Source organism: Opisthocomus hoazin, chromosome 24 (assembly GCF_030867145.1).
Source record: "Opisthocomus hoazin isolate bOpiHoa1 chromosome 24, bOpiHoa1.hap1, whole genome shotgun sequence".
In the NCBI taxonomy this organism is placed as follows: Eukaryota; Metazoa; Chordata; class Aves; order Opisthocomiformes; family Opisthocomidae; genus Opisthocomus; species Opisthocomus hoazin.
The window spans coordinates 8338417-8362190 of record NC_134437.1 but is presented as its reverse complement, the minus strand read 5'-3'; the positions used below and the strand labels follow the sequence as shown (position 1 = coordinate 8362190).

At 46.5% G+C, this 23774-nt stretch overlaps 1 protein-coding gene across 1 annotated transcript in view; it reads right to left on the bottom strand.

Moving 5' to 3' along the window:
- Positions 1-2304: 2304 nt before the first annotated feature.
- PKNOX2 (PBX/knotted 1 homeobox 2) overlaps positions 2305-23774 on the bottom strand; it is an 89225-nt gene continuing 67755 nt past the window's right edge. The window contains exons 6-13 of the mRNA XM_075442567.1: positions 21035-21206; positions 17559-17747; positions 10221-10353; positions 10046-10143; positions 7680-7799; positions 5844-5920; positions 5260-5438; positions 2305-3928 (exon numbers count right to left, since the gene is read on the bottom strand). Of these exons, the coding sequence (XP_075298682.1) occupies positions 3681-3928; positions 5260-5438; positions 5844-5920; positions 7680-7799; positions 10046-10143; positions 10221-10353; positions 17559-17747; positions 21035-21206 (1216 nt within the window). The 3' untranslated portion in view covers positions 2305-3680. The remainder of the gene's footprint in view (positions 3929-5259; positions 5439-5843; positions 5921-7679; positions 7800-10045; positions 10144-10220; positions 10354-17558; positions 17748-21034; positions 21207-23774) is intronic.

Genomic DNA, 23774 nt, shown 5'->3' with positions numbered 1-23774 from the left:
GCAACCGGCCTCCGGCGTCTTCCGTCCCCGGCGTGCGGCGACTTGGCCGTAGCAAAATGTCCTTTTTTTTATTTTGGGGGAGAAAATACCGGCCAGGAGATTTTTTTGCTGCGGTGCCGATGAATATTGAGCGTTTTCTAAAATATGCAAATTTCTGGCTAAGGAGCTGCTGGGTGCTCGGCAGCACCACAGCCCACCGCGATCCGAGGGGAAAAATTCGGCTGTAAATTCCATTTTTGAGGGGATTTTCCCCATTTTTAGCTTTCCTGCAGCCCCCTGTTCTGCTAAAACTCGTGTGCAAAAATCACCTTTTTTTTTTTCGCTGGAAAATCAAGCCATTAATTAGCAATGGCTCATTAGGGCAATGGGGAGGGCTTCCATTTTGGGGAGAATCGCTCAGTTTTGGGGTTCGCCCCTCGGTTTGGGGCACAGTCGCTTATTTGGGGGTCACTGCTCATTTTTGGAGGGCGGCGTCCATTTTGGGGGGGAATTCGGTCATTTGAGCAGGGAGTCGCTGATCTGGGGGAGGTTTCCTCATTCTCAGGAGGATCACGATGTCGGGAGAGCATCGTTTTGGGGGGACATCACTCATTTCAGGGAGTGTTGCTGATTTTGGGGGAGAATTCCTCATTTGGGGGCAACATTTTGGGGAGCAGCACGTGTTTGGAGAAGAGCGGTCATTTTGGGGGGCACCACTCCAAAAAAAACACCTTAATTTTGGGGGAGCATCCCTGCTTTGGGGGGAGCATCATTCGTTTGGGGGAAACAGCACTTTTGGGGGGAAATACCTCTTTTTGGGGGAAATGCCACTTTTGGGGGGAAACACCTCAATTTGGGGGAGCGTCCCTCATTTTCGGGGAGCACAACACGTTTTGGGGCAGCATCGCCCGTTTTGGGGTGGGTCAGTCCTTTTTGGGGAGCACCACTCATTTTTGGATGATAGAACTCCATTTTGGGGGAGCAACACTTATTTTGGGGCAGAATCACTCATTTTTGGAGAACTTAACTCATTTTGGGGTGAGCATCACTCATTTTGGGGGAGAATCACTCCTGGAGAATATAACTAATTTTGGGGTTAGCATCACTTATTTGGGGGAGAATCACTCACTTTTGGAGAATATAACTCATTTTGAGGGAGTAACACTTATTTTGGGGGAGAACCACCCATTTTTGGTGAATATAACTCATTTTGGGGGAGTAACACTCATTTTGGGGGAGAATCACTCATTTATGGAGAATATATCTAATTTTGGGGTGAGCATCCCTCATTTTGGGGGAGAATCACTCATTTTTTGGAGCCTGTAACTCATTCTGCGGTGATCATCACTCATTTTGGGGCAGAATCACTCATTTATGGAGAATATATCTAATTTTGGGGTGAGCATCCCACATTTTGGGGGAGAATCACTCATTTTTTGAGAATTTAACTCATTTTGGGGTGAGCATCACTCATTCTGGGGGAGTATCGCTCATTTTGAGGGAGAATCACTTGGTTTTTGGAGCCTGTAACTCATTCTGGGGAGATCATCACTCATTTTGGGGGAGAATCACTTGTTTTTGGAGAATACAACTCATCTTGGGGTGATCATCACTCATTTTGGGGGAGAATCACTCATGGAGAATATAGCTAATTTTGGGGTGAGCGTCACTCATTTTGTGGGCAAATTGCTCATTTTGGGGGAGAATCACTCACTTTTTGGAGCCTGTAACCCATTTTGGGGGTGATCATCACTCATTTTGGGGGAGAATCAGTGATTTATGGAGAATATAACGAATTTTGGGGTGAGCATCACTCATTTTGGGGTGAGCATCACTCATTTTGGGGGAGAATCACTCATTTTTTGGAGCCTGTGACTCATTCTGGAGCGAGCATCACTTATTTTGCGGAAGAATCACACATTTTTGGAGAATTTAACTCATTTTTGGGTGAGCATCACTTAGGGGTGGGTGCGCCATTTTGGGGGTGTCACGTTGGCAACGCATCATTCATTGTGGGTTCAGCCCACGTCGGAGCTCATTTTTGGGGGACCAACACTTATTTTTGGGGGAGCATCACCTATTTTTTGGGGGGAGCATCACTTTTAGAAGCAGAAACCCTGCTCACGCCGCGTCACCCCGCTGCGGCTTTGGGTCAATTCCCCCATTTTGGGGGGCGATTCGCCTATTTGAGGGCAGTTTTGCCCATTCTGGGGGTGTTGTTCCCCCATTTTGGGGCTTCTCCGCTGGCAGGAAGAAGCCACCAATAAAATACAGCCGCAAAGCCTCACCTCGTAGCACTTTATAATAAACGGCCATGAATTAATACCAAATTACAATGAATCCTTTATGAAATTACAGATTACATTCACGCCAGAGCGGTATCGAAAAATAGGCTTTTCTGCCCATTGCATCACTCGTGGTTATTTTTTACCCCCAGCTGCTATTTTTTTCTCTTCTCAACTCTTCAAGAGCCAAAAAAAAAATGAGGACAAAGCCGGCAAAAAGCCGCAAAGAAAAAGGAAAATAATTCTTCGTACAGAAACCTGCATTTACAAGAGGAACCTGCAGAAGAAAATCCCTTTTATTATTATTTTTCCGCTCCGCGTCACCCGGGTTCGCTTCTGCGCTTCCCCCTGCGCCGCGCTTTGAGGCGGAATTCGCCCTTTCGCCGGAGTTTAGGAAAAGAAAAACCAAAATTTGTTGGTTTTGCAAAGCCGCCCTCCCCCGCGGCTGGTTTTCGGGTAGAACCCCACCGTTTTCCCCCCGTGGGTGGACAACACTGGGGGCAAATCATCTTCCCACCAACGACACTGAATTTCCTTCCGCTCGGGCGAATTGCCGTTCAATTCGGGGTAAAAATCTGCATTTTTTAAAACTCTTTTTTTTCCCCATTTTTTCCCAACTCGGTGCCAAAACACCCCGGGAAAGTCTCGCTCCCGGCAGCCTTTGCCCCAACCCTGCGTCCAGTCTCAACCCTTCAGGACGAGGGTGGGGTGGGGGTTATTTTTTTCCAGATTCGACAGGTTTTTAGCACATAAATTAAAGGATTTGGGGGAATTCCTTCCCCTTTCCAGAAAGCTGCGTCCAGAGTCACCGAACGGCCACAGCAGCGGGGCCGAAACCGGGAAGTTTGGGCAACCCGGTGGGTGAAGAGCACCAAACCCTCCTCAGATCCGACCTGAAGCTGAATTTGCACTCGCCGATGTGGGTTTTTCTTCCCCCCTGTGCGGTGATATTTATGCCTGCGAATCATCTTTTTGGGGGGAAAACCCCAAAAAGCACCAGTCCTGGGGTCGGTCTGTTTTTTTCTTTCGCCGAGAAATCCAAGCGACGGGCGCGGTGGCCCACGGTTGAACTCCCACTGTCACCCAGCAGCATCTGAGCGTAGCCTGGGGGAAAACAGCTTCCCCTAAAAAAGGCTTTTTCTTACTGAAAATGAAGGGGAAAGGGGGGAAAATAAGAATAAAAGCTGAAAAAAAAAAATAATCTGGCCACAATATGTGCCTTGTAAACATGTGTCCTTCGCTCCCACGTGCCGACGTGGCGGTCCCCGCGCTCCCGCAGGCAGCCGGGGCATCTGCCAGCGCCTCCAATTTGCTTTTTTCTTCACTGATTTTACTTTTGTCCTCGCCATATTTTTTTTTTTTGGCGTTTTGGGGGGGAATTTTGTTTCCGGTGCTTTGGGGAGGGCGCAGGAGGAGCTATTCCAGCGAGTCACTGTGGTCCAAGCCGAGGTCTGCGCCGGGCGCTGCCGGGAGGCCACCAGGCTCTTCCTCCAGCTCTTCCTCCTCTTCTTCCTCCTCCTCCATCTCGTCCTCGTCCTCCTCGTCCTCCTCCTCTTCCTCAGTGCCGTCGAGGGAGTCATCGTGGGCCGCCAGCATGGCCTGCTGCATGGCCATGGTGGCCGTGGCGGACGAGAGGGGTTGCAGGTTGTCCATGCTGAGCGAGCCTGAAATTTAAAAAAAAAAACAAAAAAATATAAATAAGGACTCCCCAGCTAAGACAAAAAGGACAAAAAAAATGCGTAAGCTAAGAGTAACCCAAGCGAAAAGCTGTACCCAGACAGAGCACCCTATAGGGTATCTCACCTGCCCCAGCCACCGCCCAAGGTCCAACCCTTAATTCTTACTTTCTTTTAGCTAATGTATCTTCATTAAATAATAAGAAACCTTGACTTTTGAGCTGGTAGATGCCCAGATTGGTTGGGCAGATCGTCTCTTCATCTTCTCTTGATTTCCACCTTCCCTTCTCTTCATCTTCTCTCTTCTCATCTTGCATGGTCCATGCTCTTCTCTGCTCTCTTCGCTTTATCTTCGTCTTCTCTATTCCTCTTCATTTTCATCATCTGTTGTCTGCTCATGTCTCTTCCCATCTTGTCTCACCTCTCTTCTCATCTCATCTTCTCTACTCTTCTTGTAATTTTCAGCATCTCTTCATCTTCACAGAATCAGAGAATGGTCGAGGTTGGAAGGGACCCCTGTGGACCATCTGGTCCAACCCCCTGCCCAAGCAGGGTCACCCAGAGCAGGCTGCACTGGACCATGTCCAGGCAGGTCTGGAATATCTCCAGAGGAGGAGACTCCACAGCCTCCCTGGGCAGCCTGGGCCAGGGCTCCATCACCCTCAGAGGGAAGAAGTTCTTCCTCATGTTCAGCTGGAACTTCCTCTGCTTCCGTTTGTGCCCGTTGCCCCTTGTCTGTCGCTGGGCACCCCTGGAAAGAGTCTGGCCCCGTCCTCCTGACCCCCACCCTGCAGATACTTAGAGGCATTTCTAAGGTCCCCTCGCAGCCTTCTCTTCTCCAGGCTGAACAAGCCCAGCTCCCTCAGCCTCTCCTCGTAGGAGAGATGCTCCAGTCCCCTCCTCCTCCTCGTAGCCCTCCGCTGGACTCTCTCCAGTCTTCTCTCTTCCCATCTTGTCTCATCTGTCTTCTCATCTTATCTCGATCTTTGCATCGTTGTTTTTTCATTTTGTCTCCTCTCCTCTCCCCATCTCCCCATTTATCCCCTCCCCACCACCTCAGGAAATGTCCCACATGATGCCCCACAGTGGGTGATCCTTGCGGTCTGTTCCTGTGACGAGGAGATGGCAGCGCCCCACTGCCAGTGCCCTTGTGATGACCAACTGGAAGGACCTTCTTGCACGAGCCACCTCTTCAACATGTTTTTTCCCCACAGGGTGATAAAGGGCTCTAGAAATCCTTAATTAATCAATTAAGTCCATAATTTAATGCATGGGCACCCCATTCAGGAAAGGCAGGAGCCGCCAGCGTTTGTCCTTACCGTCAGGATTTGTCCCCGAATTGCCACCCTGCTGCTGCAGGACACCAGCGGCGATGGAGTTGGGCCAGAACCGCTGGGTCGGCCGGTGCTGAGATTTGATTTTCTTGGCTTTGGGGGCTGGGTCCGGGTTGCTGGCGTCGAGCATTGGCTGCAGGATGCGCCGCCGGGCATTTATGAACCTTCCGAAGAGAGACCGTCCGAGTCAATAATTACACCAATTTTGAGTTAAAACAACAGACATTGTAACAATTCAAGGAGCTGCAATATCAAATCCTTCCGCAAGTGGCTGCGGGGTCCAAAAAGCTGGATTTTTCATGCTATTTTATTTCTCTATGGCGTGTTACACCACTGCATTAATTTTTCCAGCTGTGAGTTGGAGGCTGCTACACCTCAGGTTTGCCAGGAGAGGGCGCTGAGACACCGCCAACGAATGCCGCCAATTAAAACGCCCGTGAGCCCTTCTCCCAGAAACCATCCCTGCCCGCCCAATCTACCCCCCAGAAGAGCATTACAGAGCACCAAAACAGCGTGAAAAAAATGCCTGAAGCCAGCAAGATGACCACGCGGGCCACCAGCGCGCTCACCAGTTGTTGACTTGCAAAAGGGTCAGGTTGGTTTGGGCGGCGATTTGCCTCTTCTCGTCCTCCGTGGGGTAGGGGTGCTGGAAAAAAAAAACAAAAAGACATGGGGCAGCAAAGTGACATCCCCCAGTGAAAAAAAAACATGAAAAAGCTCCATTTTTTTTCATTTTCCTACTCCGAGTTTGGTGGCTTCTTGCGTTTGCAAGATGCAAGGCTTAAGGGCGGCATCCGACAGCATCACAGTTTCCCCAGTGTCCTTAGAGCTCTTCCAAGGCTTTCCACCTAAGGGGCTTTGCCTTGAAGGAAAATGTTATTATTTTTTTAGTATTAGCGATTTTCTAATAACGGTTGTTGCTAAAGGTGGGATTTGGGCTTCGAAACCTCCTGTCACCCACCACGCATCAATAAAACACTCCGAAACATCTGCGGGAGGAGGCTACCAGCGCTCAAAGCTTCAGCAACTCCCTCTCAACCGTGCTGAAATCCTCCTTCCCGACCCCAAAAATGAAATTATTATCAAACCAGCCCCACATGGCATTTTGCGGAGCCCCAAGCCAGCGCCAGCATTGACTCACGTGACGTGTTTTCCAGCTGTCTGCCCCCAAAATAGCATGATTTCCTTGACTAAGCCACCTAAAGTCATGGCATGCAGGAGACCCCCATTCCACCGGGCCTCAGGGATGCAAAAATGATTAAAAATGGCTCTTTTTTGGTATAAGTATCCATTTTTGGAATGTTATTTCCAGGATTCCTCCTTCCTGCTGGTGCTACGGAACTCCCAAACCCAGTAAAAAGATGAGCATCAATGCTTTTAGGTTAAAAACCACATCATTTATGATGCTAGATGGAGACATCTTACGGGGAGTCCCAAGCATCTTCTGACCATGAGGACAAGGCTGAGAGGAAAGGTCCAACCATCCAGCAGAAGAACAATTTCTTTCAGTTTTTCGATCCGGTTTTGGAAATTTCAAACCGTGGGAGTTCTTCCTGGCACATGGCAGAAAATTGCTCCTCAGTTTCTGGTCTTCTAAATCCTTTTTCCGCTTGCGAATCTGCAGCCCAGCCCTCCAAGAGCATGGGAGATGCACGATGCAGCCTGGGACAGCAGCCCAACACAGCGATGCTCTTGTCCTCAATGCAATAAATCCAAAATTTGTCATTAAAATTAGGCTGGAAAATTCCCAACCAGATGCTGCTCCATGTCCTGGGTCATGTTTGACCCCGAGCTGCTCCTTGGAGCTGTTATCTTCCATCTTGCTGCTACCTTGGGGTCCACCCACCTTCCTGGAGACCCTCATGCGACTCTTCGCAACCAGCTTCTGACTGATTTCTTGGCCAAATTATGCAGGAAAAAGGAAAAATTTTTAGTTTTATGCCCTTCTTCCAGCACTGCTGATGGGAGAGCGGTCTCCTTGCATGCAAATATCTTGGTTGCATCCTCTGAGCTTCCTCCATCTACCTACATCTCCATTCCCCAAAATGGGGTGATTTTGCAGTTCCACATTTCAGCTGATTGCTGTGGGGCAGCTTCCACACCCCGGCTTGCTGGAAAATGGTATTTTGGAGCTGTCAACTGTAAAAAATCCGCTCCATCGCCCATCCGCAGTAATTTGTGGAAGTCCTCCTCTGGTTTCGTTTGCTTCTTCACACGTTGAGGGAGTATTTTTGCCGCCTGCAGTGAAAAGGGTCATCCCCAAGATACTCCCAAAACAAAACCAAAGCCACTTGGTGCCTCTGAATATAAATTCAGACCAACCCCCACCTCAATTTGTTCATTTTGGGGTTTTTTTGCCTTTTTTTCCCGCTTTTGCAGGGCGTTTTGGCAGCTGCGGTGCTCACCATGAGATGCTGGAAGAGCCATGAGCGCATGATGTTGGTGGCGTGTTTGGGCAGGACACCTCGCTTGTTCTTGGACTTCTTGTCCTCACTGTCGAGGAGGGAGGTGAGATCCAGGTTCACCTGCCAGGGGAGAACAACGGGGAGAAAGTTGGCTGAAAACAGTGATGGACAACCCTAAAATGGAGCAAAACCAAGCCAAAAAATGAGCGAAACCAACACAAAATGGGAGTGGAGCGAGTGCCAAAACCAGGCACCCGCAGGGAGCATCCAGACCCCATTTCTTCCCCCCAAAATTTGCATTAAATCCCCATTTTCCCCCAGGATCTCTACGTAGTATCTCCATTTTTTTGCCAATGTTTGGAAAAGGGTGATGGGTTTTTTCTCCCCACGATGGCACCGGTGCAGTTGGTGACCGTGGTGCTGATGCCATTGGCCGTTTTCAACGCGCCATTAAGGGAGAAAACACTTTTACCTTGAAAAAACACCAAAAAAAACCAAAAAAAACACAACTTTCTAAATCTGAGGTTAAATCCCTGCCACTTGCCAGCCTGCGTTCCTCACCCAGCTGATCCCCACCACGAGGAGAAACATTCCCACTGAGCAAAAATCTGGTTTTCCCCCCCCAAAAAATAAAAAATGAACATTTTGCTGCACGAGAAGTTTTAATGAGGTTGCGGGAACCCAACTGAAATCTCAGCGCTTCAGTCAAACAGGGATTTTTTTTCTTATTCCCCCAAGCTCTTCATCAAAACACGTCTCCTGGATGAATTAAACATCAGGCCAGCAGGTCCCTGTGATCCCCCTGGGCTCTGGCTGAATAAATCACACCGGCGGCGCGGGGAGAGCATCTGGAGGTGCTTGTCCAGGGCTCTCTCCCTGCCCCGATATTCCCCGCGCGCGTGTTTTTTCCTGCCGAGGAGGGTTTCGCTGCGAGATTTCAGCCCGCGCCGGCGAAATATTAAAGAAAGAAATTTTAATAAGCATTGCACCGGGCAATATAACCTGCCAGCGAGGTGCCACCCATTTCCAAAACGCCGTTTATTTATCGTTTTAAGAGGCTCCTGCAACGAAATTGGGGCATTTCAGAAAAAAATTTGCACTGGGGGGGATTTTTGGCTGATCTGCCCCCGTAGCAGAAATCAATCATTTTTTGCCCAAATTCCTGAGGAATGGGAGTTTGGAAGAGATCGATCACGGGCAACACAGCCGACAGGGACAGCAAGGCGTCCTTCTAAATCCATTATCACCCCAAATATCGTCAGCTCACTGCAAGAACGCAGCCACGCAGGGAAACCCCACGTGGGACAGAAAAATGAATAAAACCAGAGCAAATGGCTAAAAAATACCCGAAAATCCAGAAAGCAAGGAAAAAAATCAGCTTTTCCCACGAGAGCTGCCATTGCCATCGGTCCCAGTTCCGTCATATAATAGCAATAATAGATATAATTCACGTAATGTAATATAAACTAATGACTTGATATGACATGGCATGACATGATATAATGTAATGTAATGTCATATGATAGAATATGATTGATGTAATGTAATGTAATATCTCATATCATATGCTATACTATATAATATAATACTATAATACAATATAATATACAGTATTATATAATATTTTATATACTATACTTATATAATACTAATATATATACACTATACATATACTATATATAGTGTATATAGTATAAATATACTATACTTATACAATACTAATATAATACACAGTATATATATTAGTTATAGTATATATATGGTATATAATACTATCTATTAGTATTATATAAGTACATATATACTATTATAATATACTATATAATATACAGTATTATATAATACTAATATATACAGTATATATATTGTATAGTATTATACTATTATATAGTATAGCATATGATATGAGATATTATGCAGTATATATATAGTATATCTATACACTATACAATATATACAGTATATTATATATACAGTGTATATAGTATATGAGATATTATACAGTATATATTATACAGATATTATACAGTATAATATTACTGTATATTATATAGTACATATTATATATAGTATAGTATAGTATATTTTATATTTCATAGTAGTATATAGCATATATTTTATATATCACATATTAAAATATTGTGTAATACAGCAATCATATAAGCATTGCTATACTTTTTAGATCATTGCTATAATTCATTAGGTACCCCAAAGGCACCCGGCAGATGGATTTAATCAACGTTTCTTGCTAATTAAAAATTTAAGAGACTCCAAGGGTTGAATCTATGGAGAAACCGGGGTTTTTTCCTCGCCGCGGCGGTGCAAAATGCCGCGTAAAACGGAAGTTTGAGGTGGGAAGGTCTTACCTGGGTGTTGGGGATCTGCAGGGCACTGGGGGCGATGGCTTGGGCGAGGACCTGGCCCTGCGACGTCACCATTGTCACGGGCTGGTACAAGGCCCCACCTATGGAAAGAAAGGCTCGGGGGGGTACCAGACCCCCAAATTCCCACCTCTCCCAGCAGCATCCCCCTGCTCCCTACCTGGCACGGCAGGGGAGCCGCTGCCGGTGCTCATGGCCAAGTTGCCCGGCGGTAGTGCGGCCGCCGGCACCACGATGCCCGGCGGCGGGTTGGAGGCGGGCGGCAGCGCCGCGGGTGAGCTCTGCAGCATCTCCTGCGGAAAAAAAACCATATGAAAACCCTGAATTTTAACACGCCAAAGGCCTTTTTTTTTTTTTTCTCTAGGTGGTTCAAGGGGGAAAATTTTAGAAAAATGGATTCTTCAGTTTGCTGCAATTGCAAAAAAAAAGATGGAAAAATACGGATTTACACTTTGCAAATCTCCCACTTAGCGTCTTCCCCAAATTCATCTTCTTCGCGCAGCCGCTATTTCCCGTAAGGAGAAAGGAGAGAAAAGAAAGGGCATGATAGAGAAGCAGGAATTTCTTCAATCTTCTTCTTTCTATAAATTTCTGTATTTTTTTCGGTGCTTTGACTGGAACTGGACGATGCAGCATTTGCTGAAAGCTGGGGCAAGCACCACGGCTGCCCCTTGCCAGAACAGCAGTAGAATAATGAAATGAATAATAATCTAACCAAATTTTAGCAGTAGAATAATCAAATTAAAATAATCTAACCAAATTTTAGCAGTAGAATAAGGAAATGAATAATAATCTAACCAAATTTTAGCAGTATAATAATCAAATTAAAATAATCTAACCAAATTTTAGCAGTAGAATAAGGAAATGGATAATAATCTAACCAAATTTTACAGCGTTCCTTGCAGCTTGAAGCCAGCTTTTTGCAAATTGTCCATTTTTTTAGCCAAAAGTTGTAATCTTGTCAGCCCCAGCTCCGGAGGAGCTCATGCATGCAAGCGGCAACTGGAAAAAGCCTAAATTCAATGATTATTTGGATATTTCACACAACATTTTGGGAAGGGAAGGACGTCGCGATCGATGATGCGGGGGAATTCGGGGCGATCTACCGCAGCCTCCCAGATGTGCAGGGTTTTCGTGCGTTACGCCAGTAATATTTAGCGAATTATCATTTCAAAAGAAGCCCAAGATCACTACATATCTCTAATTTGCCTGTAATGGAAATCAAGCTGCGCTCATTTCTTGTAATAAAAATGCTTTTCCCCCTTTTCTACTCGTTTTCCCATTCTGCAGCACTTCCCTGGCGTCCGGCTGGCTCTCGGCTGTTGAACAAAATGCCAACAAAGGGGATTTTTTTCACTTTTTTATTCAATTTCCTTTCATTTTGGTGCATTTCTTCCACGAACTTATTTCTTGGTCTAAGGCAAGAGGATGTCTCTGGACGAGCGACATGCGGCGACGCCGGAAAACATGATCACGCAAACGCAGTCAGGCTGGAAGAAGCCGTAGCTCCCCTTTTCCTTGCAGTAAAACCGCAGAGATGGCAATTTGAATGCACAAATTAATTAATTTTACATCAAGAGGTGATGTGGGTGCATCCTTTGGCGGTCCACCTGCATCCACCTCAAGCCAACGCCCTATTAAATTCCCTTCCTGCATTTTCCCCTCCCGCGATGCCGAGCCCAAACCGCTGCAACGGCCGCCTCGGCCACGTGTTATTTCTGTCCTCTCCATTGATGCTCTGGATCTTGTTCCTCTGGATCTTGTTCCTCTGGATCTTGTTCCTCTGGAAATTTTGCAGCACTTGCTGTGAATTTTTGCTTCGCCCTCCCCAACATTTTTTTCATAGCGAAACTGATTTAAAAAATTCAAGTATGACCGTAAAATACTTGTACTTTTTTTTTTTAAATATCCCTTTTCCATCTCCAGCCTTTTGGGTTTGAAGAATTAGGTTTTCTCAGCATCTCAGAAAGCAAAAATCAGTTGCTTTTACTTGGACTTGGCATTTGCTACCCATCCAGCCAACAAACAGGGTGGAAATATTCATCTAAAGCCAAACGTGGTCCTTGGAGAATCTCAAAAAGCAGTCAGATATGGCCAGGGGCAACCAGAGACTGGGATCAGCCTGAAGACCTCCAGCGTTCCTCTCAGGCCTTGTTTTTCCACCATTCCTCCAAAAGAAGGGCACCCCAGAAGACCATTTCTGGAAGTGCACTGGGAAGAAATAATTTGGAACATCGGGAAGTGGGAAGCAGAAACTGCCTTTTCCAGATATACTGGTCAAAGCCATTTTTAACAGCATTTTATGAAGGCAAAAAATGCATTTTTTGGGTGGCGTAGATAGAGGAGAACTGACCCAAAAGAGCAGCTCAGTGATGCCCAAAAAGGCAGAATATTGGTAATTATTAGGAAAAGCTATGCAAGAAATTCATGGCATTTCTGCAGCGTCACTGTGAAACCCAGGGTACCCAATGGAAGTAGAGGCTCTGCCTTAAAATAAATACAGATATCTCCAAGAAGACTTTAAAAATACATTTTGCATACTGATTACCTCGGATCGCAAATGCCAGCCAAAGTGTATCACGCTTGTGATTTGGCTGCAGTGGAAAATATTTTATATTTTAGGGCTCAAAGAAGTGGAAATATTGAGGCCCCATCTGTAGCACTGCGTCCAGTTCTGGGCTGTGTCCAGTTCTGGGCTCCCCAGTTCAAGAAAGATGAGGAGCTACCGGAGAGAGTCCAGCGCAGGGCTATGAGGATGATGAGGGGACTGGAGCATCTCTCCTACAAGGAGAGGCTGAGGGAGCTGGGCTTGTTCAGCCTGGAGAAGAGAAGGCTGAGAGGGGACCTTAGAAATGCCCATAAATATCTGCAGGGTGGGGGTCGGCAGGACGGGGCCAGACTCTTTCCAGGGGTGCCCAGCGACAGGACAAGGGGCAACGGGCACAAACGGAAGCAGAGGAAGCTCCAGCTGAACAGGAGGAAGAACTTCTTCCCTCTGAGGGTCACGGAGCCCTGGCCCAGGCTGCCCAGGGAGGCTGTGGAGTCTCCTTCTCTGGAGATATTCCAGCCCCGCCTGGACACGGTGCTGTGCAGCCTGCTCTGGGTGACCCTGCTTGGGCAGGGGGTTGGACTGGGTGACCCACAGAGGTCCCTGCCAACCCCGAACATTCTGGGATTCTGTGAAATGCTTCTGGCAGTTTTGAACCTTGAGTGTAACGACAGCATCACTAGGTGTCTCTGCAGATCCACATCTCGGCACTGACCTTCCGCGGCTCTACCGCAAACCTGATTTCTCCAAATTAAAAGTCACTTTGATGAAGAAAGAGATCTGGTCCATATTGCATTGTACAAAAAAAACCAAAACCTTTCTTACAATAAGGCAAGTGTCAAAGACCAAGTTCCCAAGTACAAAGAAGTGCTAAAATTCAGCGCTACTGGAGCTGAAGTCATTCCCCTTGTGCTTTATGATGCAGCAATTTATTTTCAGGTGGCACACACGCATAAAAATTTCTGTCTCATCTTATCTTTCTGAAATTTATTTGCACTCGAGTAAAGCTGGGGAAAATTGGGATTAGATGGAGAAAAAAGAAACCAATGAGTTTGCCGAGAAGGAGCTTGCCAAACTCAAAATCATGGAATCACAGAAACACACAGAATGTTCAGGGTTGGAAGGGACCTCTGTGGGTTGTCTCATCCAACCCCCTGCTGAAGCAGGGTCACCCACAGCAGGCTGCACAGGACCTTGCCCAGACAGGTCTGGAATATCTCCAGAGAAGGAGACTCCACAGCCTCCCTGGGCAGCCTGTTCCAGGGCTCCATCACCCTCAGAGGGAAGAAGTTCTTCCTCCTGTTCAGCCAGAACTTCCTCTGCTTCAGTTTGTGCCCGTTGCCCCTTGTCCTGTCGCTGGGCACCACTGGAAAGAGTCTGGCCCCGTCCTCCTGACCCCCACCCTGCAGATATTTAGAAGCATTTCTAAGGTCCCCTCTCCGCCTTCTCTTCTCCAGGCTGAACAAGCCCAGCTCCCTCAGCCTCTCCTCGTAGGAGAGATGCTCCAGTCCCCTCATCATCCTCGTAGCCCTCCGCTGGACTCTCTCCAGCAGCTCCTCATCTTTCTTGAACTGGGGAGCCCAGCACTGGATGCAGTACTGCAGATGGGGCATCACCAGGGCAGAGTAGAGGGAGAGGAGAACCTCCCTCGCCCTGCTGGGTCGACAGCTGAGAACTGCAAGATTTAATCCAGTTTAAATGTCCCTGGCAGTACTGTGGCTGCCAGTATAACTGGCTTTGTGGTGCGTTTTTTCTTGTTAGTGAAGTCAACTGGAGAGCAGTGAGGGCTACTTTGATGTCGAAGGAGTGTTGAGCTCTAAGTGTTGGGTTCAATTGGCTTTTTTTTTCCCCTGCCATGCAACAAGCACCTCCCTTCTCCTATCCTTGTCTGAAAAACTCAGAAAACATCCATTAAATGAAAGGAGGGAGTTAAAAAGGGTCCAGTGAGGACTCAAGGGAGAGGAGCGAAGCCAAGTGAAAAACAACCAAGAAGAATTGAAGAAGGAGAACTGCTTAGTGGATTTGCAGGTCAAAAAGGCCAAAATTCCTCCACAAAACAAAGCAAAGCACAAAGTGAGAAAGCAATGGAGAAAACAGGGTAGAAAAATGTCTGTAAGATAATGAAGGTTCAAGGAGGGCTCACCACATAGGGAAAAACCCCGACTTTTCACCCAAATTTGGTCAACGCCAGGAGTTGACAACATGAGAAGACTTCAGCAACAGTCAGCACACCTGTTTGGGCACTCTTGCATCTTTCCACCGCCTCCAGGCATTTTTGCATTTCCAGAAATTCTTGCATTTTTCATCTTAGAAAACTCAGCTAACACCATGCCAAGGGCCATCGTTTTGGAAATGTCAGGGAAATCCAACCGCAATTCTCCCGTGATGGCATTTTGACACCTCCGGCCGTGGTTTTCTCAGTTTTGGTTGACAATCTCGTTATTGCATATCCATAATTTTTTTAATAAGCTGTCCCGTGGCAAAAATCTTTGCAAAGAATGAATATATTTTGCTTTCATGACCAACCTGTGTGCATCTCCTCACAAAATGATCGGTGCCCCTCCTCCACCCTGAGAAAACCTGTTTTCTGAGAAAACTCGTTCGTTGATATTAATCGTATTGCCATTATTTAGATTTTTTTTGTAAATTCCCAACTTAGTGGCCCCTTAGCTGTTATACTTGCCCTCAGCATGGCATTAGTAGGATGATAATTAGAAAAATCATCCCAGTTGCCATTTTTTAAACATGGGTCCTGTGATTCTTCAGCTCTCTGAAGCATCCCCAGCCCTTCAAACTCAACTGATGGATATTTCTGCTCTTTTTTACACCTTCTTCACGCAAACTCAAGTATATTCAATGAGTCGAAGCACTCAGGCACTTGGCGTTGCTTGGTTGGATAATTAGAAAAAATTTGCCGTTGTATCGTCACCGGCACGTCATCCTCATCCAATGACCAGAAGAGACAGTGGCTCCTTCTGGTATATCAACGTGAATATTTCAGCTCCCGTTGCCTGCTGAAAACTCCTCAGTGGTTGAGCATTTCCCCTCCAGTTGGGTCTTTGCTGGGTGCGTTCCCATTTACTCAGCAGCTGCCTCCAAATCCTCACTTGGATTTCTCAACTTTTGAGTCCTGCCCGGAAGGGAAACATCGGCAGCTCCGGGTCTGCAGGAATCAGAGGCGCTTGCTACCTCTCCACGGGCCTGATTATTTTCCAAAGACTTGTGCTAATTTTCTGATACGATCCCCACCTCTTTGTGAAGCACTAAATCCTCATTACTTTTCCTGACCGATGCATTCTAATTAGATCAACACTTAAAAAAAAAAAAAAAAAAGAAGGGAAAGGGGGGGGGAAATCACAATAGCCACAGGACGGCTTTCCATCTCATTAACTCCCTCACTTATTATTTTCATGAAAATTACTGATAAAAAACGTGCATCTCCATTTGCTGGGACCGGGAGCTTCGTCGGCTCCTATCTAACATCTCTCTCATCACCCGGGATGCGAGCGGTTGCCATGGCGACGCACAATAATAGAAACTAATAAATTACAAACGAGATGCTCGTTGAGCAATTATTGTTCTCTTTTATGCAAGTGTCTTGCTAATTTTGATCGTAAGGAACGCGACCATAAAGCAGCAAAGGGATAATAAGTCCATTTCTAGAGATTATTAGAAAATAGAGACAGGCCGGGTTTTTTTTAGATCAGTGATGAAGTGGTTTGGTGCTTTCAGGAAACCCAAAATAAGAAATAAAACTTTTTGGGGGGGCTTTTCCCTCCCCGCAGTGGAGGAAGAAAAGCGTAAGTGTCATGTTGGGAGCTCCAAACTCTGCAGCACTTGGAGCTGAGCTGCTAAAATCACATTTTTTTTCCTTTCCATCACCTTAAAAGTGCCCTGAGAAGCCCTAAAAAAGCCCCCCCCGCCTGCCTCCTGTTGCGGGAGAGCTCCAAGAGCGGCCTGGGAACGCCCTGGTTTATTCTGAGCTGACTGCAGTCATTTCTGGTGGGACTGTGCAACCCCAAATTTCATTTTCCTCCCCAAAAATCCAGGATCTGAAGGAGAGAGGTACCCAAGGGACACATGACATGGCATCAAGGAAGTTCTTTGGGATGCAGCCAGACAACATCTATTCCCTGCACTGCAAAAACACGTGAAAACCCCAACCCATGGACAACTTTTTTTTCCCAAATACTAAGTTAAAATCTCTTATTTTTCCCCAAAAGCCACCTAGGTGCAGCTTGGTTTGGCCATTTCAGTTGATATTTCCGCAATTCCTGCGCATCTCCTTGCACTTTGCCACTGTGCTTGAGGCACCAAACGTTTCCTTCTCCCAGCTAAAACCCAAATTACGCAAAAAAAAAAGGTCAGGGTGCGAATGTTGATGATGCCAAGGGAGAACTGTAAGATGTCCCGGGGCAAAAAAGGAGCAGCAAAGACAGAAAGGGTTATCCGAGACCTAAAAATCTGTTGAGTGGCTTTGAAACGAAGGCAAGAACGGGGAGAGAGGAAGTGGTGGAGAAAATCATGGTGTTTCTGTCCCTCCCACCAACAAGCACTATTTTTTCATGAAAAAAATGCAAATTTCTTGTCCGTTTTCCCATGCCCTTGCATGACTTCCGCAATTCCTTCCCCGCGCCTTTCATCGCTAAGAATTTAGGAGAACTCCTCATCTCTCCGTTCTCCAGAGACTCAAATGCCAGGGTAGCAACGCTGCCAAAACCGTGGGAAAAACATTTAAAATAAGGTAAAAAAATCACCGTGCTATCATTTATTGCACCATATAAGCAAGACGTGGGTTATTTCTAATTATTTGCCTCATTTGGGGATGGGCTTTGATGAATTTCCGGGAGGCCACAAGATTTGTAGAGCAAACGTCAAACCTTGTTGGCCCAACTCGCCCGTTGGCCAACACACAACGATGGTGATCACGGGCGATTTTTAAGGCGTTACCTGGGGATGGAGGCTGATGGAGGAGGGGTTGGGGGAGTAGGGCCCCCCCAGGTCGTTCCTGAGTAGGTTGTCACTGTGCATCTTGGTTTTGAGGCAGGTGATGTAGCGGTTGCAAAAGTCCTTGCACAACTCGTTGACCTTCTCCAGCTCCAGGAGGTGGATGCGCAGCACCTGGATCGCCTTCACCATCTACACAAGGGGACACAACAGCAAAGTCAAAATCAATTTTTTCCTCAAAGCATTGGAAAAAAAAAAAACAAAACACCAAAAAATCAATATTCTCACCCAAAATCTAACCTGGAACAGATCCCTGAGGCAGAATTATATGCATTTCCTTTCTCAACACCCCACAAAAAAAGCCAAATAAATCAATATTCTCGCCCAAAACCCATCCCGGACCCCATCCCTCCGCACCTCCACATTTCTTTTTGCTCCCTGTCAACCACACCTCTAAAATCTCAGGAGGCAACGGTTCACAGAAAATTACCGTCGCCTTCGTGGGAATTGCTCCCCACGCCCCCAAAAAATTCTAAGCCGAAGCCCTGGATGTCAAAAAGTGTTCAGTTTTTCTCCGGAGGCCACTTCTTCTAACGAGATTATGGGGCTGCAGCTCCGTGGTGAGCTGTGGCCGGGTGCAAAGCCTGGGCCTCGTTAAAACGCACCCCATAAACGTTAAAAAATTTACACATAAAACATTCCTCTCGCCGAGCCGGAACCTGACGTTTTACAGCCGCTGTTTGAAATCTTGCATAATATATATAAAATTTCAGCTATTCACTCCGGGGCAGTAAATCCGGTTTTATGTAACAAAAGCGTCTTTGCATTTCAAAGGGTGTTTTTAACTTGCAAATTTTAGTGGTCATCTTTACAAACTGCGAGTCGACGCAGCTGGGAAACATCCCGAAAAATCCAGGGCCCAACTCCGGCGGCGTCCCCGCGACAGAGAAAGTGAATTTTTGCTTGGTGAACAAGCAGGATGATGGTTGTGGCTGGGAAAATCCATTCTTTTGGAAAATCCTTTCTTTTTTCTTTTTTTTTCTTTGCCTTTTTTCACTTTTCTTTGCCTTTATTTTTCCTCCTCCGCAGTTGGCGCGGGCAAAGCTCAAGGTGGAGGCGTCGCGCCCTGGCTCTCCGCATCCTCCCAGGGCTCAACGGCCATGAAAGTCAATATTCAAGGGCAAAGGCAAGAAGACCTGACACATATATGTAGAAAAAAATAAATCTCTCAATTATCTCAGCTCATTTGCTTAGGGTCTCATTTTATGGCCCTGCTCCGCTGCGTCGTATATCTGTCCGGATAAAGAGTTACAGTCCGACGGCGTACGTGCGCGGGGTTGTAAAAAATACAGATGCTGAATTAATTGACTGTGTGGCGCTCGGCAGCTGATTGAGTTGATAATGGTGAGATCTGACCTTTTTCTAATTTCTAATTATGTGCATCTCGGCGGCGAGGAATACATGACTCTTATTCTAATGATCGCTAATGCCGCTGGCCTTTTCATCCCGCTTTGCCATCGCCGATTTCCGGGGAATTGGTGAAGATTAAAAAAAAAAACCACCCCAAAAACAACCGAAACCAAAGGATGATGCAAAGAGGGAAAAAGGGTCAGCTCAGAAACAGGTGGAAATGTGGAGTTTTGAGCACGGCAAAGACATTTTCATCAAAAATTCCCTCCAGCTGGCGCTGCCCACCAACAGGAACGTTCCATCTTCAGCATCATGTTAACCATCTCTTCTTGTCTTGATGGAGGCCAACCACACCAAGCGGTTCGGACGGCTTCTGGAGACATTTTGGGCATTAGATGAGAATACATACACACAGATATGTCCTAGACATAGGGGAAAAATACATATATATATATGAATATAATGGTGCGAGGGCATCCATGGGACCAATGCATCTCTCTGTGGCCAAATTTTGCCTTGGCAGCAAGAGCGGCTCCCAAACCGGACACTCATGGCCCCAAAAAAACTGGACTGGTTTGGTGCTTTTTGGAAGAAGCAACGAAAAAAAGGGTGAAAATAGCTTCTGTGGACAGATCTACACTGACCATTCACTGGAGATGCTTCACCTCGATAGGTGTAGGAACAGGTTTTCCTCTTCCAAAAATTTTAGATTTTTTTTTTTTTAGCTTCAGCTGGCTCCATCTCCCTCCTCTTGCTAGATAACTGCACAAATTTTTATTTAATTTAAAGCGATGGGGGTTTTTCATGCCCCTCAATATTTGATGCATGCTCAGTCCCAAAACTGAAAGAACCCAAAACATTGCTTTTTTCCTTTTGCTCATCCCAGAGCCATTTCTCTTCTTGGTTATCAGATGTTCTGAAACGGGTTTAGTGACCCGCAAACACGGCTCGGCACAGCCTGTGATTTTTTCGGAGGGTTTTCCGCAGACCGCTAAGCCACTCTTGATCTAGGGATGCTGCAAAACTGTCCGGCACGAGCTGAAGTGGGGCAAAAGATGGAGGATTTTAATCCATCTTGAAACTGTTCCTTGCTTCTTTCAGGAAAGTGGCAGTTTTTACACTTGGATGAGCATTGCTCGTCCTTCTTCACTTCGTGACAGGCCATCGGACAAGCTCACCTCAGTATCTGCAATATTTGGAAAAAGCTGCCTGTGAATTGCCTGATTTTGCTTCTTTTCTGGGATGGAAATCACTCCGTGACATGTCCTAGGGGACACACCTACCCCCGAGGAAGGTGTTTTGCTCTTTGCATCATCAAGAGATGGGCAAGATTGCCTCTTCTGACCTTAAAAATCTGCTTGCAGAGCACTGGGAAGGTGCACCAGGGTGGTGCTGTGGACCTGTCCACCCACTCGCTTGCCACGGAGACCACATGTGGAGGCTTCCTGGACAAACTAATGGGATCCGGGGGTGTTTCCTGAGGTCCCTGCAAGAGAAAAGCTCCATTCCAAGCAGAGTCTTCTGAGGTGCTTTCCAGCAGCAAAGGGTATAGTAGGAAATTCAGGTTGCTACGACAGGGAAGCCACCAAAAACAGTCCAGAGTGTCCCAAACCATTGATATGCATCAACCTTTCTTGAAAAAGCTCTTATTTTGCCTTGTTTCTAGCACAAGAGCTGGCCATCACACTTGAAACGAGATGGTGCCAGACAAGAAGGCAGATGCTACTGATGATGCACCAAAGAGCAGTAATTCCCGCAGAGATTGCAAGTTTGGGGGCACAAACCAGCTATCAGTCTTGGCTGTTCCCAGGAAACGGGTTGACCTCATGGCATTTCCGTGGGAAAGCTAGCCAAAAATTGGGCAGGGGGTTGTTCTCACAGGGGATGGTCTCAGAGAAGGTCCTGGAGAAGGTCTTAGAAGGTCTACATAGAACACTGTCAAGATGGCCAACACTACAAACAGAGCCCCAAGACATTGCCCAAGATAGTAGATCTTCATAATTTGCTCCTCACCCCCTACCTTCTCCCCACCCTCTAAAAACCATCTGCCAAGCCCCTGCCGCCTCTACCAGGTTGTCCAGCTCAGGGTCATCACTGAAGAAGGGCTTGTGCTCCTGCTCCTGCTGGTGGACAAAGTTCTCGATGTCGACGTCGAAGCTGGCCGAGGTGATGCACTCGGAACCCTGTGTCGCCTGCTCGCACTTCTCAAAGAGTAGAGTCAGCAGCGGGAACAGTGGATGCCTGCAGAAGACAAAGGAGACCTCTCATAATGCCCACTGGTTTAGGTCGCCTGTCCGTTTTTACCCCACACCATCCATCCAGTCCCTCCCAGTTTGCAAGAGCCCCGTGGTGCAAACCTCACTCCCAAGCCAGTGCTGGAAGTGCGCCCTCGAGACCTCTTCCAACAACAGAAAAAAAAGATTAGAAATTGCAAAATTCACCATCTTCTCCACCAGGCAATGGCTTCTCCCAACGTCTTGGTGCTGTCCATCATTGCACCACAAGGTATTTCAAGATATTTCAAGATATTTCAAGATATTTCAAGATATTTGCCACTGGCAAAAAGGTTCGGCTTTGGGGTGGTTGTCTTGGAGCCATCTGCTGTCCTCGTGGCTTTGCATTCCAGGGATGGACATCAGCACTCGCTCATCGATGGCAATATTTTATCTGGAAATGTCTCTCTCAGTTGGCGGCGCTGGATGGGGATGGGATTTCTATGTGCCCACAGCATCCTTTGGACCAGCCTTCCTCCAAGTTGCTCCTCCACCAAGAGGTCTCTTTGCACCTTGGTCAAGCACTTCCATATCCACACGCAGAATAAAAGGTGGGTCAGATCTCACTTCCTTCTTACCATGAGATGACTCTCAGAAAACAGAGATTTGCAGTTCTTCTTGCAAATCCACAATTTGCTCTAAGGACGATGCTAAATCGGTGCAATATGAAATGCAAATATACGTACAGCACCACAGCACGTGGAGAAGAAGGGGATGAAGACCACGAGTTAGCACAACCCTCAATGAGTGTCTCCTGCTGTGTAAATTAAAATAAAAATATATAAAAAAAAAAAGAAAATATTTATGGAGTCTTTCAGGGGAGAAATGCGAAAAGCTGCTCCTGGAATGGTCTCCCCCAGCACCCCAGTCATCCCAGCACAACGGGGTTTGCTCCACCATTTTCTCTCCGAAAGATGGTCCACAAGTCGATTCTGAATCACTTCCCAACGGCCTTTTCCGAGCCGGAGTCAGGCAAAGGGGTTAAACCCCTCGGCTAAGTCTTCATTTGCAGCCGCTAATACCGCAGCATATTATCGTTTAATCTGTCCTGATCCCGGTTTAATGCAGGGTTTGCCGAGGCCAGAGCAGAGAACAATGTGGGGGGGAAATAATTTCATAATTTCGGTGGCCCCGCTGGGGCTCAGCCGAGGGATATGAAAGGCAAATTCCAGGCGGCGGATGGAATTATGGGGACTTGGGAACTGGCGGCTCAGCGGCAGGCGGCTGCTGCCACTTCCAGAGCCATTCCGTCAGTTGGGAGCAAAGGCACGGAATTACCCTAAGTGGGGGGGAGGGTGGTTTGGGGGGGGATTGCAGCCCCTCAGCAATTTGTAGCCCCTTTGCTTTGAGGGGCTGCGTGCGCCAAGGGGGAGTTCAGACCGTTACCAGCATCACCCCGCACTGCTCAGTATTAATAGCTGGGGCAGTGCTGTCGTTGACCCCCGTGAGTCTTGGAGTGCTGGCAGCACGGAGGAGGGGGAGGCACATGGCTGGGGGGAGGGCAGTTTGCTTTTCAGTTGGAAAGAAATAAAATAAAGTAAAATAAATTTTAAAATATAATAAAATACAATAAAATAAGATACAATACAATAAAAAAATAAATAAAATAAAATAAAATAAAATCTAATCCAAAATAAACAAAAATAAAATACAGTAAAGTAAAACAAAATAAATAATAAAACAAACCCCCAAAACAACATAAAATAAAATAAAATAAAATAAAATAAAATAAAATAAAATAAAATTAAATTAAATTAAATTAAATTAAATTAAATTAAATTAAAATAAAATAAAATAAAACAAAATAAAATAAAATAAAATAAAATAAAATAAAATAAAATAAAATAAAATAAAATAAAATAAAATAAAATAAAATAATCAAACAGAACAAGGAGGAGGTGCAAAACCCCCAGGGACGGGTTAAGGGAGAGGACCAAGGCCCCCAGCTGAGCACAGTGTCGAGGAGCCGCGAAAACTGGGTTCCTGCCACAAGCTCTGTCCTGAACTGTTCCCATTTTTTTCTCCTTTTTCCATGCAAAAAAAAAAAAAAAATGCAGTTTTCTCCATTTTCAGCCTTTCTGTGGCCACGACGGGCAGGGGAAGGGAATGGCTATCATGGGGATTTGCAGGCAGAAGTCGTGGCATGAAAACGGGGAGCTGGAGCCCATCCTTGCCATGAAATCTGGGGGGTTGACAGATGGATAACCAGGATGGGTAACCAGGATGCGTGGGGAAACGGGAGCGGAACCCCGGCGGGGCGACTCGTCCAGCGGTTTCTTGATATTTCCCATCACATTTTCCCGGCGATTTCCCTGCAGGGTGGTCGAGCGACGCTCAGAGTCGATGCTTTCTGCCATGGTGCAGTTATGGAAAATTCACAGAAATCCAGCGTTTTGGGTGGAGGGTGCTAAAAAACACCCCGGCGCGCATTTGAGAGCTGATGCCATGCGCACAATCCACATCAAATGCTCTATAGGGGAATATTCAGATTTTGCACGCAGCAGAAAAAGGCTCATGGGTGTCTTTTTAGAGATAA